The following is an 18,916-nucleotide window of genomic DNA, read 5'->3' as shown; positions in this document are numbered from 1 at the left end:
ATCGATACAGTGCTATTGAATATTGATACAATATCGAGAAAAATAACCCCCTAGTATTTAGGTAGTAGAATGAAAACGATAGTTCCCCAAAGATAACCCACTCCACAAAAAGGACTGACTCTCAAAATGGAGTCACTTGGATTGTTATTCATCCAGAAATTAGAGTGAATTGGTTACAAATTTTAGAGACTATATTTAAATGACTATGAAATTCACACTATAGTCCATTGGATTCTATAGTTTTCCTAGATTCATATCAACCTTAAAAACTGTTGCGAAGTTTGTCCAAAAACGTATTTAAAAATGTTTTAGTACATTTATTTTCGTGGAGAATGGTTCTGTCAACATAATTTTTGGGGCTCAACTTTTACTATAATCCCTATGTGGAGTGTAAGTGCTACAAATATTTTTCACAACTTTATTTTTAAATAATACTACTAGTACTTATTCTTCAAAAAATTGAAGCCAAAATTAGGTTCAAAATCTCTGTCTGTTTGGGTCACGTTATGGCATATAAATACTCATCTCTAATACAGTGAATCGTTTGGAAAGTAAGTACTTTAAATTTGAATCTGTAATTCTAATTAAGTATCTTGATCTAGACTTGTTTTATATGTTAGGCTGAAACATTCAAATCCACAAATAATTGCCAATATTTTTTCAAAATTGTTATCAACTATCCTCATACCCTTTTTACATTTTTAGTTATACTATCAAGTGTTTTTTTTTTTCATTGGAAAATGATAGATTTGATCAGGAAAATGGTTCAAACCTTGAACCTCGAACAGTTGGATGCAACTTTCCACCGCACCACTTCTCCAAATATGTGTAAATGTGTGTCTTATTTAAACATCATGGTGCCGTGAATCCCTAATATTGCAGCTGCACATGTTCTACAAGACTTCTATGGAAGAAAAAAAAATTGTACTTCTCATCACATCCCGATACGTCTGGGTTTCTTCTTTAATTATGTTAACACCACTCCTGGAAACTCTGCCAGCGGCAAACTTGATAATTGAAGAACTTCTTGCATCAGTAAAGTTAGGATTGGGCTCTAAATAATGAATCCTGCAGAGTCCCGACGAGCATAAACGCTCACGTCACCGTGGGTCTAATTAATCATCGGTTTATCTGGAGTTTCTGCCTCATGGATCGCTGATATTCTCCCTGAAATATGCAGAAGCGCCGGCTAAGTGGGTTCGATAATGAAGCGGGGTCAGTGTCCGGAGCTGAAGGAAGGGAGGCGCTGAAGGAAGCTGATAAAGTTTTCACGCTCGCAAAGTTTAGAGGTTCAATGTCGGATCATTCATCATGTGTTGCTGTTGTTGTTGTTGCCTCACAGCGAGCGGGTTGGAGGTTCAAATTCAGAAAGAGGGATCTTGTATATATAGAGGTGAATCTGTGACCCTAAATTGTCTTCAAGGGTCAAGTTATGTGTGATGTTATCACTTATATAGTTAGGTTCTCTGCCATGTGAAATCTGGGAGAATGAGAGGTTACGAGAGTCCATTATGAGTCAGAAAAAGTGTTACTTTATTCAAACACAATTAAATCGAACACAGAAACACAATTTTAATTTCTATTTTGATCATGATAACTTTAAAAATCTGGGGTAAAGTATTTTGTTCTCATCGCACATTTTAAGGAACAATTTAATAATCAAGGCAAACTAAAGATGGTATTTAAAAAATACAAAAAAGGTGTATTTCTGTATTTGTTTTTGCTCAAAATATTAAAGTGGAGCAGATTCATTCATTACTTTAAAAAAAGATTGCTAGTTAAATTAAATAGATACAAATAATGTAACTAATACAACCTTTTATAAACTCGGTTCGTACCCGAAATGTTTTGCTTTCTTCAATTCCTCTTTTTCTACCCTTTTTTTCTCCATTCTCTTGAATGTGGAAAAGATATTCAACTCATGTTTTAACTCCTTCTACTTTGACCTTCAGGTACTTTCATCTACTCACACCTAGAAACTTCATTCAACTTTAAAAACACGTTTGTCTACTACTACTAATACTACTACTTTCCCTACTTTTTAAATACTACTAATTCTACAACTACTTCTTCTACTTATTATTCTACTTCTACCACTTATTCTACTACTTTTCATACTTATTTTACTACTACAAATTCTTCTCCCACCTTTACTACTTATTCTTCTACTTCTACTACTAATTCTACTACTTTTACTACTACTTCTGCTTATACTACTAATTCTACTCCTACTCCTACTACTACTTTTACAAGCTCTTCTACTACTACTACTTCTAATAATACGACTTATTCTACTCCAACTACTACTTTCCCTACTTCCCCTTCTACTACTAATTCTACTACTACTTCTACTACTTCTACTTCTACTACCTTTTCTTCTTTTTTTCTTCTTCGCATCCTTTTCCGTTCATCAGTCTCTCTCCTTCATGCCATCATTATAAACTTTTTCTACTCATTTCACTTTCAGTACTAATAGAATACTTCCAAGAATTTCAGTGTACACATTCATCAGATTCAGCAAACACACTGCATTTTATTCTGGAAATGCAATTCTTCTAAACAGCTGGGCTTGAGCTTGTTCTCCCTGAACTTCAGATCCTCATCGAGGTCATGAATGAGTGGGACTCGGAGTACAAAGGAGCTTCCTTTCCACTTATACTGGAATTGATAGTCTTTTAAAGATAAAGCGTTTCCATGGAGATAAAACACATATTTTTTGATAAGAGCGGCAACATTTGAAGTGTTGCAAGTTCTTTAAATAGGATCCAGATAAAGCGATTTTATTCTTTTTGATCAACCCTTAAATGTGAACCACGGAGACAGATATTTACAGAAACTTCTCCCCAAATCTACTCTCACTGTACTGAGATGAATCCTGATCGCTCGTGTCCGAAAAAAACCTCGACAGGAAGTGTTGTGCGGGGTATCGTGGCGGGCTTGATAGCGAGCTGCTGATGGGATGGGACGAGGTGCCCCCCGCACCCCTCAGAGATTGACGGAGCAGATGTGCTCATCATCAAAGTGACAGCTGGCGTCTATGGAGAGTAATGGCCTCGACCCACGCCACTGTCTCCGCTCGTCTGATGAATTCATCATAATCTGCCGCCTCTCCGCGTGGCTTCGCCGTCAAAGGTGTCTCGGGAAACTCTGCTTCTGTTTCTCGCCGAGGCGCCCCGACATCCTCTCGCCGCTCGGAGCGTCTGACACCGACTCTCACCACATTAATGTGCTCCATTAAATGTGTCGACTTTGACTTCTCTGCACCATTACACTCTTTTTTCGTATGCAGATTTCGGATTCTTTCCAAATGTAATCCTGATCATCTTCAACTCTGACTCTTCTAACTCTTTGTTCAACTCTCGGAGTGTTCAATCTCTAGTTTGAGGAGAGCCACAGTTGATAATGTGCTTAAAAACATGACATCTTTTACTATTTTTTCAACACTAGAAGTCCCAGCATTTTGCTCTTCTACCTATAATTCACAGGCAAGAGCCAATTGGCAAAAAAAAACAACCCTGTGGCCACCCTTTTGTAATGTAAATGAATCAATCATTGTGGCACCACAGGAGGGAACATGGTGGGCCCAGAGAGCTTATACAAAACATAAACTCTCTTATAATAATACCGAAAATGATTTTTCAGTATTATTTTTTAGCATTTAGAAGATGTTTTATTAGACTTGTAAATATATAACATTTAATGACGTTTTGTTTTACAACAACAATATTAGAGACCGGGGTGGCATGAAATTTGGTAATTGGGGCCTATTGCCTGCTAGAACCTTTGTCGCACCACACGCTGTCTTTTTTAACGGATTGGTCTTCAAACAAAAGCAGGAAACATAAAGTAGCATTATTACCAGCAATATAAAGTGCATGAAATCTCACAAAATTGCTGAATCAGCAACAATTTTAGGCTGGTTTCTAGAAACAACACGTTTTTAGTCATTTTTACTAGTTTACAAAGTTATTTTTTTTAGTAAATTCGACCAAAGCAAATATAACTTCGGGGAAAATCCTTTTTTTTTCCCAAAGTTTAACAGTTTTAATTGATACATTATTATTCAAATGAATTAATTCATTTCTATTGCCTAGCCGCTCACAGTACTTACCACTCTTTCCATCCTGGCTTCACTCTCCTTTTCACCTACTTCGATCTCTTCCCATTACTCTGTTTGATTGACCCAAGAGATTATTAAAAGAAATAGTAACAGTTAACCATTTTTTTTTAAAACATATTTCACTTGTTTCAGTGACTCGATGTACAAACCAATAACCTATTTTTGTAAAAACCTTTGATACTTTATATTTTAGCAGTGTTTATTTATCTATTTTGTCAGGTTTGCCTTTTTTATCTAAATTTGTTCTAGACCCCCCCCCCCACCTAAACACACACACGTATATATATAATTTAAAATAAATATTTATATATAAATAAAATATATATTTTTTCTTTTGTTATTCACTTTCGACTGTGTGTCGCCGGGAAAAAAAAAACTATTATATTTTTAGTTCTTTGTTATGTTTGTGAAATGTTTAACCTTAACAAAATACACAAATAACAACAATATAAATTAAAATCTTTTTGTTGCATTGTTAAGCTTGAGGTAGCCAGTGCTTCGGAGTAGGGTTGTAAGAAACTATCGATACGGCGATATATTGCAATATCCTTCCCACGATACTGTATTGATCGCTGGCAGCACTATATCGGTTAAAAATAAAAAGTCCTGTTTATTTTGTGTTAAAATTAAACTTCCAGCTGCCGGATGGCAGCAGTGATGTCCTAATCTAAAGGGAAAATGAAATCCTCTGGGGTGCTGACTGAGGACGAGAGGATACAGTGACTCCAGCAGCTTTTAAAGCTGATATTTGGACATATTTTGGTTCGAAAACAAATGAAAGCAGTTCGTCAAGAGTCATGTGGTGTGTAAATTCTGCAACACCAGAGTCAAGTACTGGACAATACTACACATATATCCTTGTTACTACAGTATCGCGATATATACCTCAGTATGCCCTAGTATCCTGATACGCATCGTGTCTCTAGATTCTTGCCAATCCTCAGCCTTTCTTCCGAGGCCGTCACTATTTACCATCCAGATCGTTTGGATGTCCAAGATTCTGTCTGTGTCTTGGCCGCTCACCAGCAAACCTCCTCTCCGCCTGAAACCCTGCGGCTGCCCTTTAAATGGGCGAACATCATCTATTGATGTGTCACCAGAGGCTGACAGCTTCATAAAGAAGGCATCACGGCAGCGCCACCCAAGACAAGGAGTCTGCCGAACGCCACCGACGTCTCTGAAGGAGTGAAAAATGAGTCAAGACTCCTTTTTCTCTCTTCATTTTCCTCTCCTGCAGAATTCTGTTTACTTGTGAAAAGTCAATATGAGGAGCGATGGCTTCGCTGCAGAGTCCATCAGGGTCGGGCGTCACGCTCGGGCGATCCCTTCCTTCGGTGGAATAACTCTGCGGGTTTTAGATTACTGTAATGCTGTTACACTAATATTCCAGCTGATTAGCATGCTGCTATCAAATCAACGTCTCCATGAATCACGGACCGAGGGCTGGATATTACGAGGTCGATTCATCAACACACGAGGGGGGACGCACTGCAGCGGAGCGACTCAAAGCTAGAATTGCCATTAAACAGTATTAACATGTAATAGGAGTTCCCGTCGGGGGCAAATCTTAATTTATGATCGACCTTTCTTTCGGATCTGCTCTGGGTTCAGTCAAGTTCAGTTGTATATATATCACCAGCTGAAGTACCTGGCTTTGCTCTGGGTTTTTTTACAAGTTACAAAACCACGGAAATTATTTGAAAGGAAAGGTGCAAAGTCATTAATTTAAAATTTATAAATTGTCGCTTAAATGGATTATAAAAGTTCCAAGCGTCATTTTTCAGGCCGATGCGACCAATTCCAGAAAATTACATAGAAGATGCTCAAGGATAAAAATAGGACAAAAAACCTTGGATTATTTGTGACATGTAAAAGGCTGTAACTTGCTTGATATTTCAGCATTAATTGAGATTAAAACCTTCCTTGGAATGAGAGTAAGAAAATGAGCCTATTCACTATTATGAGGGAGTAGTTGGCGCATGATTGCTTTTGGCCTTTGCGGACGAATAAGGCCAAAAACCTATAAAATCATATTCATTACTAAGAAGTTCATGGGGGCCATTTTGAGACTAAGAAGAGGTAGAACCTGTGTAACACCCGTGAGAGAACCAAACTGACTCAAATACCATTTATAGATGTATGTATACAGTTTAAAATAAACATCTATAGATTTCTAAATCTCCGTCTTTTACTCTCATGCGAAAAACTTCTCATTATTTAAGTTAAAGTTAGTTCTTTTACAATGAATCTGCCTAAAACCTGTGTTTGTGACTCAAGTTTTTACCTTTGTAGATCTACCAGCACTCTTTCCTGGCATCCTATCTGATCTACAACTTGTATACAAGGTATGTGTTTGGATATATTTACTGTATTTATATATACTGTATGAAATGTTAAGTTTTATTAGGTGTGTCCAGCCCTTGTTGCTCCTTTAAGTGAAGGTCTTAAAGGAGCATCATTTTTATAAGATAATAGGGAGAGGGGGCACAAGGCGGTAGAATCAATATTTTTGACAGGATTGATTCCATATTTGACACGTATTAAACAAGAGAAGATTTCCATTATCACCGATCGTGAAGCCCATGATATGACTGAACTCACTGTCTTCACTTCTCTGGAATATTTCGTTTTCAAACACATTTTTTATACCTGGTAAGAAAAATGAAACCTTAAAATTCTTCTGTATATATAGAAAACATTATTTCAACTCATCATGATTATTATTATTTATTTTATCCGCAACTTATGCAGAAATATTAATGAATTAATCAATTTATTTCCAAACTTTTGTTTTTTAAGGTCAACGTTATTTTTATTTTATGCTCAATATTAGGTGTTGTTGTGCTTTAAAACTGTATGATGAGAACCAGGTTACCCTTTATTTCTAATGTTCAACTGATTATTATTTCTGATTTTTTTTTTTCTCTTTAGTTTTTTCATTCATTTTTCAACAATTGTTAAATTTGTTCATTATATATATTTTTTCATTTTTTTTTCTTTTAATTGTTTCTTATTATTTATTTTTTAATAATACATTTGTGTCTATGTTATTTTAACATAGCACATCATTTTGAAATATAACTTTAACCGTTTCACTCAGATTTAAGCTTTTAATGTAACTAAAATTAGGCGACAAATATTGACTTTAAGATAATAAACAAACTGTTAATGAGCTCATTTACGGTCATTAAGACTGACAGTGTGTGTCGCAGCAGAGAAGATATTAAATTGAATGAAATAAAGAAAAACATCGCTGCAGTGAAACACGTTCATGTGTTGCAGGGAAGTGCTGGAGCTGAATCCTCCGGAGGTGTCCGACTCTGTTCTCCAGTTTGCCTCGTGGGGCGTTCGAGGTCAGCAGCTGGTGAGTGTCCAAATGAGGCGAGTAAGAAAAACTCCCGAAGAAAGAACTGTGACAAATTGGCCGCTCTTAATGCGGATATGAATTTCGGTTTCATCCCCGAGATTGTTCGTTGTGAGTCATTAAGCAAACAAATTTAAAATAATAGGTGGTTTTGAACCCTCCAGCGTGGATTTGAATAAGTGAGATTGTTTCAAGTGTGATTCTTTTTACAGTTCGAGGCACTTTTTCTGGGTTTATCTGATCGGAAGTCCAGCTCGAAGGAAGTTAAAATACTTCTTAAATGTAAACTTTAATTAAATTCATGACAACTTCACAAAAGACATACAATTGTGGTTGTTTTTCCAATTATATAGAATTTTCATAAAATACGAAGCAGATATGTGTTGATAATAATAGTAATAAAAATAAAATATCTGATGTTTCTTGTTTTTTTTGTTGAATCACGCAGATAAAACCCCCTTTTCCATTATAACATTTTTTTTTTATTATTATCAATTTGAAACATTTCTTATGTTTGTAGTCTTAAAAACAAAAACACACATTTTTATTAATAAATGATTGGATTAGGATCAGAATTTTTTTGGTTTATATGATGAAGTTAGGGTTAACAATTTATGTTGCTAGGGTTGGCGTCAGGGTTTGGAATACGTTAGTTTAGATTAAATTAGATTATGTTTGGTTAGTTATTGTTAAACTTTAGGTTACAGGCTAGGTGTAGTTTTCTTGGGGATTTAAGGCTGGAGTTAGGGGTTAACAATTTAGCGCTAAGGTTAGCGTCAGGGTTTGGAATACATTAGGTCAGTTAAGGCTAGGTTGGGGTTATGATCTAAGGCGAGGGCTATCTTAAGACGATGGATATTTCTGCTTCAGCCGGGCTACTTCCTGTCTGAGCGATTCCACCAAACATCTCAAAAGATTGTACCTACACTTTATTCCGTTTCTAAGTGAGTTTATGTTGCGTCTCTTCTTTCCGGAAAGTTATTAAAGAAAATAATAAACATGTCTTTTACTTCAGGGCTTTGTCTTTGTCTTTGGCTTTTCAGTACGTTTGGTCGTAAAACCCATTCAACCAACTTTTATCCTTCACATTGATTATTCTTCCTAAATTGTGATTCATAACTGGTTTTCTATCCAAATAAAACAACAATTCTTTTAACCTCATAAATAAATCAAGACTTCTAGTTCCATTCTGTTGCCTATTAAATAATTCTGTGCCCTCCAGAGTTGAATTGTATTCGGAATCTCAAGTAGTCCAATGATTTGCTGCAGATGAGCGATGGAAACACAGAAAAAGAGTGTGTGAGACATTGTGAACAAGCCCCTCGTGTTGTCTGATGTTTTATACTTTCACTCCGCAGCTGTACATATTTGAAAACAACATTTACTACCAAGCTGACGTCCAGAGCAGCTCGTGGAGACTGACCTCTTCTGGACAGGAGGGAATCGTCTTCAACGGCATCAGTGACTGGCTCTATGAAGGCGAGTGGATCTCCTATGTTTGGCTCCAGTTTCCAAAGAGACCCTACTAACTTACTCCTTTTGTTCTCCAGAGGAGGTTCTTCACTCTCAGGTGGCTCACTGGTGGTCTCCTGATGGCACCAGACTGGCCTACCTTACCGTCAACGACACACTGGTCCCTAAGATGTTCCTGCCTCGCTTCACCGGCACTCTCTACCCCAGGGGGTCGGAGTACCCTTATCCAAAAGTAGGACTTACTAATCTAACATGACCTATGAGAACATCTTGTTCTCTGTTTAGTGAGCATTTGTATGGAGCCCGACATGTCATCTTAAGAGTCTGAATGTTGAGAAAGAGTTGTTTTGAATTTATTTCATTTTATGCCTATTGTGTTGAGGTAAGATATAATTGGTATTTTTTTAATAAAAGATTATTTTCGAAAATAAACAAATGAAAAAAGTTTCTGATATTTTGAAATAGAGAGAATACATTTTATGATTTAAATAGCAAGTAAGATTAAATCGGATTTAAAACTCACTTTAATAACATTCCTATACATGTTTGTCCAAGTTTAGGCTTAAACTAAATCTTAGGGGTTAGTGTTAGGGCTAGGTATAGGACTGGACCAAGGGTTAGAGCTATCGTCTAGGGCTAGGGTTATCGGATAGGGTTAGGGTTACAGTTAGGGTATGGGGTTAGTGTTAGGATTAGGGTTATCGGCTAGGGTTAGAGTTATCGTGTAGGGTTAGGGTTGTTGGCTAGGGTTAGGATAATAGCTAGGGCTAGAGTTATCGGATAGGGTTAGGGTTATCGGCCTGGGTTAGGATGATAGCTGGGGATATGTTTACCAGCCAGGGGTAGGGTCACCAGATACAGTTTCGGATTTGGGTTAGCGGCTAGGATTAGGCTTGGTCATAAATCATAAGAAATAAAATTAGATGAAAAATCAGATGAAAGTCCAATTTGTGACTTTTTAATTAAACAACTTAATATCCTGAACATTTTGGAAGTCTAAATACCAATTTAATTTTAAGCTATTTTGTCAGACAACTCTCAGTCTTCTATTTTTTATTTTCTATCTACCACTGCAACACTGCAAAAATGATTTCCATCTATACAAACCGTAGCTTACTTGTGTCCTCATTTCACAAAATGTTTAACTTTGAAATTAAGATTGTGAACGGTGCATCAGTTTAGCAACACCTCACTCATATTAAGTCAAATATTTTTGGGTTCAAAGCAGAAGTAAAGTCAAAGTAAATCTGCTCTTATATTCCCTAAATCATTGCTTTGAAGAATCCTCAACACACCTGCAATGAGAATCCTCCTGTCATAAAGACTAATGGGATCTATTTTGAGTATAAGCTTGAGAGGAGGAATGATCTGCCCGAGGCTGTGCTGAACAAAAACGCATCTGCCTTTACCTTGTTTTCTCACAGAATATCCTGAATTTTCCAGCTTGTCTCACTGACGCTGACGATCATCCCTCTCTTTCTAGACGTCTCAGGTCAATCCCAGCGTGAACCTATACGTGGTCAACCTGGATGGAAGCTCCCTGACCACAGAGCTGAACCCCCCGGATAGTTTGGAAAAGAGGTGAATGTTGGCAATCTTCCCGCCTCAGCCGGCCACTGACCTCCTCTTTCCCACAGCCCATACTACATCACCATGGTGACGTGGGTGACGGCCGAGATCCTGGCTGTGCGCTGGGTCAGTCGAGCCCAAAACATGTCGATCCTGACGCTGTGCGATGTCATCAGTGAAGCCTGTGTGAAGGTGAAATATCGCTCCAGGTAGAATTCTTAGCCAAAAGTCAGGATCATATTTTTTTTACCCCTTTATCTGTTTGATCCAGAGACACGTGATGACCTCGGAGAAGTGGCTGGACCGACAGGTGAGGGTCAGAGCAGAATCCACCTGGACTCATCAAAACATGTGATGACATTGATGACAGAAACACACACAGTAGGAGTGAAAAAAGGAAATCTTGTTTAAACCACAATGACAAAGCCTCAGGTTCAATGTTAAAATACAAATGACATTAGGAAAACAACCTTTGGATTCAGGAATTAAAAGACTGAATAACAAAATGATATATTTAAGTTTTTAATATACTTCGGAATGATGTAATACTAGTGGAATACAGAATTGACATTACTAATAAACCTTGTAATTATAGGAGAAGGACTGGGTTATGGTCAAGGTCATGGTTAGGTTTACCTGCTAGAGTTAGGTTTTTTGTCTTGGATCTGGGACTAAGGGCTAAAGGCTAGGGTGAGCATCAGGGTTTGGTTTGGGATACTTTAAGTTAGATTGAGTTAGATTAGGTTAGTTATCTTTAGGCTTTAGGTTACAGGCTAGGCTTAGGTTTTTGGGGGGATTTGAGGCTGGGGTTATGGATCTAGGGCTAGGGTTAGTGTCATGGGTTAGACTAGGTTAGGTTAGTTATAATTAGGCATTGGGTAAGGTTGTGTTTGGATTTGGGGTTGACGTTAAGTTTTAGGGCTAGGGTCAGCATCAGGGTTTGGATTACAGTCGTGAACTTTGGTCAGGTTAGTTTAGGTGAGACTGGGGTTAGGATTTGGGTTACCAGGGAAAAGCATTGTGTTTAAATTTGGGGCTGGGGTTAGGGTTAAAGGTCAATGGCTACGGTTAGTGTCAGGGTTTGGAATACATTAGGTTAGTTAAGGTTAGGTTGGGTTTAGGGTCTATGGTTGGTGTCACGGTTTGGATGAGGTTGGATTATTTTAGGTTATGCAGAGATTAGGTTTTGGGTTACAGGCCATGGTTTGGTTTTACGGGTTTAGTCATCAAAATTGTGAATAAATATCACAATTAGCAAAAGAAACAAATTGCAACAAAAACCGAGAATGATTAGATGTTTATTCATTTATTCGGAACGATCTTCCTCTCTCTTTGCGCTTGATGGATCTACTGACTCCTTCAAGAAACATCTTAAGACTTTCTTATTTGTGCAGGCTTTCCCCTAAAATTTTTTAATTGATTGTTTAAGCGCTTTGGGACCCTGGTCTAGAAAAGCGCTGTATAAAAATAAATGACTTACCTACTTACTTACTATTTAAATTTCAAGGGCCACATATTTGTGGAAAAAAACTTGTTTGGGAAAAGTTACGTTTGTGAGAGTAAGAAAGTTGAGTGGCCGACAACCATGAGGGTTCATGTCTTTCTCTCTCCAGAACGAGGAGCCCGTGTTCACACAGGATGCAACATCTTTCTTCACCACCTTGCCGTTGAAACACGGCGGACTGGGAACATTCAGTCACATCACCATGATCTCCAACCAAGTAAAACTTTCAAAACTTTTTTCCTTGAAATGCTCCCGGGTTCCCATAAACCCCCCCTGTCTGTGTCGACTGTTATTTCCATCCATCAATGCCTGCGGTGTCCAATAATTCACTTCACTCTCAGGACGTCGAGTCTCAAAGTAGAGAATTAGATCCTGTCTTTACCTCCAATAGAGAATTTCTTCATGTCTTTTACCTTCACTGGAGATTAGATGAAACATTTTTCACTTTCACAAGTGTAATTTTTTGGTTCAAATATCACACTGAGGTTTTATATTCAATACAATTTGACATGTTTTTATATACAGTATATAAATATATATTTAAATTAGTTATTAGTATAATATTGAGTATAAAACTGAAAATTGAAATAAACAACCAGAAAACTGATAGCAATCTTTTCAAGTTTTATTTTTGTGTATTTTTATATTGGGAGGACATTTTTTTTTGTTTCATTTGTTCCCACATCATTTTTTAAATAGCAAATAGCAAATAAGAATTGAGGTCTAAAGCACCTACAATTTAGCTAAAAGAAAAAAAAACAATGTTGTGCTAGTGGCTACGTTTAAACTATTACTGTTTGTGACTAATTTCCACACTACTTTCTAGACTACAATCTCTACTCTGTCTTTACAGTTAGACGGGGAAGATGCCAGCCTGCGACATCTGACCTCTGGAAATTGGGAGGTGACACAGATTCTTGCCTACGATGAGCGAGAGAACTACCTGTATGTCATAAAAATACCCTTAACTTCTTCTATAAGTGATGTTTAACTGATAAAACTTCGGTTTTAAGGTATTTCATGAGCACTGCGGCGGGCGTGGCACACAGACACTTGTACAGGTGAGCAAATAGTTTTAATTTTATAATATTAAAGCAGCGAAGTGTAGCATTATACAGGTTGTTTCTGGCTCCCCCTCTGTCAGGACAGTGTAACTGCAATGTCGTTGCTTCTTTGTTGATGTTTATTTATTTTAACAAAATATGATTCATGCTCTACTTGGGTCTCTTTTTTCTTTCTGGTTAATTCAAAAAGTCTTTCAGTTCTTTATATGGAAAAAAAGAGGTAAAGCAGTTTTGTGGTCATGTGACTCTCACATCATCTCAATATTACAACTTACAAGTTGCTCGGACTATCTTTAGAATTCAAACATCCACTGCTTTTGTAGAAACAGATGCTAATGTAATTTAATTTAGGGAAGATGATAATAATGTAAATAAGAATGAATCTGAAATAAACAATAATTGTTATATTATCCGATTACACTGTAAGGATTAAAGTTCCAAACTCACCAGATATACTTCAGCACTTGAGAAGAACACAAGAAGATGCCGGTACCACATCCTTTCTCTTCACATGCCTCGTCAAAGTCAGTCGCTCTCTGTTGCCTAGCAACCAACCCATCTTTGGATGCACTTGTCTTGTCTCAGCATATTTAAAGGAGTCAGGTAGCGACCCCCAAAATGTGATCCTGGTGTAGTTGAAGTGATGCACATTCAAGAGCTCTTGAATGTTTTGAAGCGTAATGGGTTCATAGTCAGAATCAGAAAGAACTTCATTGCCAGTGATGTCGAAACAAAACAGGAATTTGGTAAAAAAAAACAAAACAGGGATTTATCGTGGTGAAGAGGAAGAAGTGAGACAATCACCAAGGCTGCCATTTGAAAGCCATAATGGACTCTGTAGCGCCTCCTGTAGGTCTGAGAGAAGTCTCATTTTGTGGAGAGTAATACAAAGATTATGCAGTGTAGCGGTGTGTATTGGCCAGAATCTGGGGATACCACACATATCACGATACAGGAGAAACTAAGCGATACATTGCGATAAACAGTGATACTGTAGTAACAAGGATATATGTGTAGTATTGTCGAGTACTTCACTCTGGTGTTGCAGAATTTACAGACCACATGACTCTTGATAAAGTCGTAACTGCTCAATCTGTTTTGAAACCAGAATATGTCCAAACATCAGCTTTAAAAGCTACTGGAAAACTGTATCCTCTCGTCCTCAGTCTTCACGAAATTCCGCTGATCCGCAAAGGATGTAATCACTGCTGCCATCTAGGGGCTGGAAGTTTAATTGCATCCAAAAAATAAAAAAAAAGGTGTGAATATGCCATGAAAGGACTATGGTAAAAACAAAAAATATTAAATGCAAGTAAAAAATGAAAACAAACAAAAATGATACCTTGCTGTTGATTATCAATGCAGTATCGGAGAAAAGAATATCGCAATATATTGATATTTTGTAACAACCCAAATGTACAGTTTGTCAGATTTACGTGTGTCAGAAAAGTGTTATTACAATTCTGTAAAATTGTTGATACATAAATACAAATTAACGTGAGTGCATTTGTTTACAAAACAAGACTTGTTGTCTCTTTCCTGTTTTACCATCATCCTGGTCATGCTGGACTCTCTGGTCTTTTAAATAATACTAAAAGTAAAAATGAGTTTAAATCTCTATGTCAGTCCTGAAAGAAGAATAAAAACCTCTCCTAGGTCAGGCTGTTTATTGTCTCTCATCCTCAGAGTCTCCACTGTGGATCCCTTTCACCAAGACTGCCTCAGCTGTTCGCTCTTCAAGCCTCGCTGCTCCTTCTACGACGCCGTCGTCAGCTCCGACCACCAGCACGTCCTGCTCCAGTGTCAGGGTGAGAAAAACAATCTTCTGTCTCACTAAAACTTCTGTTATAATATTATGATTCACCAACAATTTCCTTTAAACAATTATGATAGCAGTAACTACAGGATCAATTTAAAGTGATAGCATGTAGGTTTGTCACTGCGCGTCTCCAATCCCGGAAGTCTCCACCTCCAAAGGGACTCGTTGTATAAACAAAGTGGGGGGTGATTACAGCTGGCTGGAGGAGGAGTGAAGCCAATTTTTAAGTCATAATGGACTCTCGTAACCTCTCGTTCGCCCAGATTTCAGAGCAAGTTTATAAAGTAATAACATGAAAACGTGGTCATAATGAGAAACTTATTGCATCTTGGAGAGTTTAAGAAAAAGCATTATTCAAGGCCTGAATCAGTTGATGAGACTTCATGACACAGTGTTTTTATTTTCTCAGTAGATGGCGCTCTCTTTTGAAAGAAAATATGTGTGCATGGAGTGCCATCTATCTTTAACAATGGTAACCGATAATGGATTCCTCAGGTCCTGGAGTCCCGCAGACGAGCGTCCACTCCCTGGCTGATATGAACAGTGAGTTTTTTGTTTTTTTTTGGTCACTAAAAAGTCAAAGATATGAACTAGAGGGCACTTATCTTTAAGTAAAATGTCTCAACAGATCACACACTTCTAGAGAACAACAGAGTTTTGAGTTCGGCTCTGAACAACAGACAGATTCCTAGGAAAGAGAAGAGGACGCTTCACGTCAACGGCTACGGTATGATATTTTACCTGACAAAAACTAAAAGAATTTTAGCTTAAAAAAGTAAAAATGCTTATTTGTTATAGCTATTTCTGTTTAAGATAGTTAGTGTTTCTATCTGTTTAAATTATCATGATTTTTTAATTAAAAAACAAGTCAACTTTTAAGCTGATTATTTATTTTAGTCTGCAAATTGTTTTATTATTCATAACATTCTAGTAACAATCTTTAATAAATGAAACTTAAACTTTCCTACCTTATTTTTATTTATGTTTAAGGTGCTTTATTATGTATAGTATTTTCATTTAGTCATTTTTTCAGATAATGGTCAAGATATTGTTGTAATTTAAATAATAATGAAAAAATAATCCATTTCCAATACATTTTGAAGAAAAACGTAAACAAAAACTTGATGAGATACATTTCACAACTCTAATTTCTGAATCATTGTCATTGATCATTGTCTTGAAGGTCTGCACATGGAGTTGATGTTCCCAGTGGGTTTTGAGGAGACAGCGGAATATCCACTTCTCCTCTTACTGTGAGTAGTTTTGGCCTCTTTTTGTAGAATCTTTTTTTTCTATTAACTACATCATTCACTTCCTACTGCTAGAAAATACGAGTATGCAAAGATAAAAACAATCCTAGTCATAAGCAATCTATCGAAATATAAGATCATCATTTTTACTGTTAATATTGAGTGGTTTTCATCCCTGGAGAGATCCCTAGAGAGACAAAAGCTCTGTTTTTACTCTTGTGTAGTGACAGCGCCCCTGGTGGTCAGGCAGTGAACGACCGCTTCAGTCTCAGCTGGGAGTCGGTTCTGGTCAGCACGGAGGGCGTCATCGTGGCTCGCCTGGACGGTCGAGGCAGCGGCTCCCAGGGCCAGAGGATCTTGCAGGACGTCCACCAGAGACTCGGGACGGTGGAGGTCCAGGACCAGATCGCGGCCGTTGAGTCAGTTTGGGTTGTTATTTGAAATCATTACCAAAAGGAAACACTAACTCGTTTAACGTCCCAGGCGTCTGGTCCGACTTCCATTTGTGGACGGTAGCAGAGTTGGAGTTTACGGGAAGGTAGCTTGAGTGAAATATTTGCATCTCGTTGCTCTGTTTTTCTGAGATGTTGTGTCTTCTCTGAAGGCATACGGGGGTTTCATGTCCACACTGATGATGCTCTCCAGCTCCGTCTTCAAGTGTGGCGTCGCCGACGCTCCCATCACAAACTGGAGGCTTCACGGTGAGAAGATTCTACAACAAAAACTGAACAGTTTTGGGGAGTAAATGTTGAGGAACTACCATTTCCACAAACCTAAAAGATAATAAAACTCTTCTTCTCTTGCATAGCTTCCACCGTAACAGAAAAGTACTTTGGATTCCCAGCTAGAGAGGATCTTAAGTACACGGTAGGTTCACAAGCCTCTTCTAGTGTATTACTCACATTTCTTTGGACATGTTTGAAGTAATGAGGAAAGATGATAAAGTTGAGCAGTATTAGTCAGTAAACAAAGTAATATAACTACACATTTAACAGGCAATCGTGAAAGAGTGTGTGCAATTTGTGACCAAAGTCTGTGGAGCTTTACAAATATAAACTAGACAATTCCCCACGGGGAGATTGCGAGAGTGGGCTTTGTGCTTTGTCCCGTGACAAAAGAACGAAAAACGACAAATAAGTAAAATCCCACGTTGATAATTTGGACTTTTATCTACATTTTGAAGTTGAAACGGTGTGTCTCGGTTAAAGTATGTCAGAGATATCGACCTCCAAAAAAAAAAGGATTCATTTTTTTCCCCCCAACACAATTCATTATCAACAGGAAATCAGGATTGGCAATGCTATGATACCACCCTGCTATGATATGACGTTACAGAAAGAGAAAATTGCTATTTTCTGCTCATTTTTGAATCCCACACTGTCACTTAGATTAGATTACATTAGATAAACTTTATTGATCCCTCTGATCAGTTGGCTGCTCCAGCATTCCGCCATCCACAATCATTGAAAACCCTGAATTTTTCTGAAGACAGTTACTGTCATTCAAGGGTCACAGTTCAAAAAGTAAAAAAAAACGTTTAAATACAACAAAATCATACTAAAAGATTTTAAAGCCAGAATAGTGTTTCTACGTGAACGTATGCCAGAGCAGTAGATGTTTGAAAAACGTCCCAGATTTGCAACTTTATTTACCTCGTCTTATTCATCCCTCATGGGAAATGTAAAGCAGTTTTTTCGTGATTTTACACACAGCCCACTAATTAATTATTTACTTACTTACTTTTGATTAAAAAGTGCAACAATGCGTCATCTGCATAAAGGAAAGATTTTAAAATTAGACTGGGGAAATTATTGGTGCCATTTTAAGCACAGTGACATACTGATGAAAATACAAATAATTGAATGGGTTACTGTATACGGCCCTGATCCAGAAAATTTAAGAAAGTTTATCCATCCATCCATCTATCCATCCATCCATCCATCCATCCATCCATCCATCCATCCATCCATCCATCCATCCATCCATCCATCCATCCATCCATCCATCTATCTAGATTTTCAAAAATCTGCTTTCTTCCACAACTTCTCTCTTTAATCTCAAACTTTAAAGTAGATATTACCTCTAACACCTCTAACCTGTTCACCATGTTTTCTCTTTTTCTAAAGCATTTATTATTCATTCATGAGACAAGATCCCAGTTTAAGAACTAGTTGTTAATCCTCAGGATATTAGCCGAGGAAAACTCTCCGATCTAGTTTCTCAGAAGAGTGAAATATTTATGAGAGAATGTATCGTTCCACCGTTTCTGTGTTTCCAACAGATTTCCAGTCTGCTCAGTAACTTCTCATCACCGGGCCCGCAGAAGTTTCTGATCATCCACGGCACCGCAGATGGTGAGTTTGGACAGAGGGTCAGCTGTGGCTCGGGAGGGGTCGCCCGCTAATGACTGCCACACTGAGACGTGGCGGAAAATAAATCACGGCGACTCCAAGTCAACTTAGAAAAGTTGCAGAGAAAGATGGAAACTGGTAGAGAACAGTGCCCTGAGGCGCCCCATTACACTTGAGGGTTACATGAAAATCTGGAAGTCGCAGTTATTTGGCTGACTTCAACTGAAACTTCTACTGTCATTTTGAAATCAGCACACTGGGGTTGCCTGAATAATGATGTCCTTGTTCCCGTTTCAGCCACTGTCCACTTCCAACACTCCGCTGAGCTGATTAAACTTCTGGCAGCGATCAACGCCAACTACACCCTACAGGTGACTAAGTAGCTTTATAGATGGTCTGAAA

The 18,916-nt window shown here is 37.8% G+C and overlaps 1 protein-coding gene across 2 annotated transcripts in view; it reads left to right on the top strand.

Moving 5' to 3' along the window:
* LOC148068154 (inactive dipeptidyl peptidase 10-like) overlaps window positions 1–18,916 on the top strand; it is a 68,520-nt gene that overhangs the window by 47,877 nt on the left and 1,727 nt on the right. The window contains exons 6-25 of one of the 2 annotated variants that reach the window (XM_087804828.1): window positions 6,413–6,465; window positions 7,403–7,484; window positions 8,843–8,963; window positions 9,035–9,189; window positions 10,441–10,538; window positions 10,595–10,718; window positions 10,798–10,836; window positions 12,140–12,247; window positions 12,884–12,975; window positions 13,044–13,091; window positions 14,781–14,902; window positions 15,409–15,456; window positions 15,542–15,640; window positions 16,097–16,166; window positions 16,388–16,582; window positions 16,647–16,701; window positions 16,768–16,864; window positions 16,972–17,030; window positions 18,445–18,517; window positions 18,812–18,885. In XM_087804828.1, the coding sequence (XP_087660954.1) occupies window positions 6,413–6,465; window positions 7,403–7,484; window positions 8,843–8,963; window positions 9,035–9,189; window positions 10,441–10,538; window positions 10,595–10,718; window positions 10,798–10,836; window positions 12,140–12,247; window positions 12,884–12,975; window positions 13,044–13,091; window positions 14,781–14,902; window positions 15,409–15,456; window positions 15,542–15,640; window positions 16,097–16,166; window positions 16,388–16,582; window positions 16,647–16,701; window positions 16,768–16,864; window positions 16,972–17,030; window positions 18,445–18,517; window positions 18,812–18,885 (1,812 nt within the window). Of the gene's footprint in view, window positions 1–6,412; window positions 6,466–7,402; window positions 7,485–8,842; window positions 8,964–9,034; window positions 9,190–10,440; window positions 10,539–10,594; window positions 10,719–10,797; window positions 10,837–12,139; window positions 12,248–12,883; window positions 12,976–13,043; window positions 13,092–14,780; window positions 14,903–15,408; window positions 15,457–15,541; window positions 15,641–16,096; window positions 16,167–16,387; window positions 16,583–16,646; window positions 16,702–16,767; window positions 16,865–16,971; window positions 17,031–18,444; window positions 18,518–18,811; window positions 18,886–18,916 lie in introns of those variants that run through there. The other variant, XM_087804829.1, reaches the window with a different exon arrangement.

This window comes from Callionymus lyra, chromosome 12 (genome assembly GCF_982586985.1).
Source record: "Callionymus lyra chromosome 12, fCalLyr1.hap1.1, whole genome shotgun sequence".
Taxonomy (NCBI): Eukaryota; Metazoa; Chordata; class Actinopteri; order Syngnathiformes; family Callionymidae; genus Callionymus; species Callionymus lyra.
Note: the sequence above shows the minus strand (reverse complement) of the source record. Positions and strands in the feature narration are given on the sequence as shown.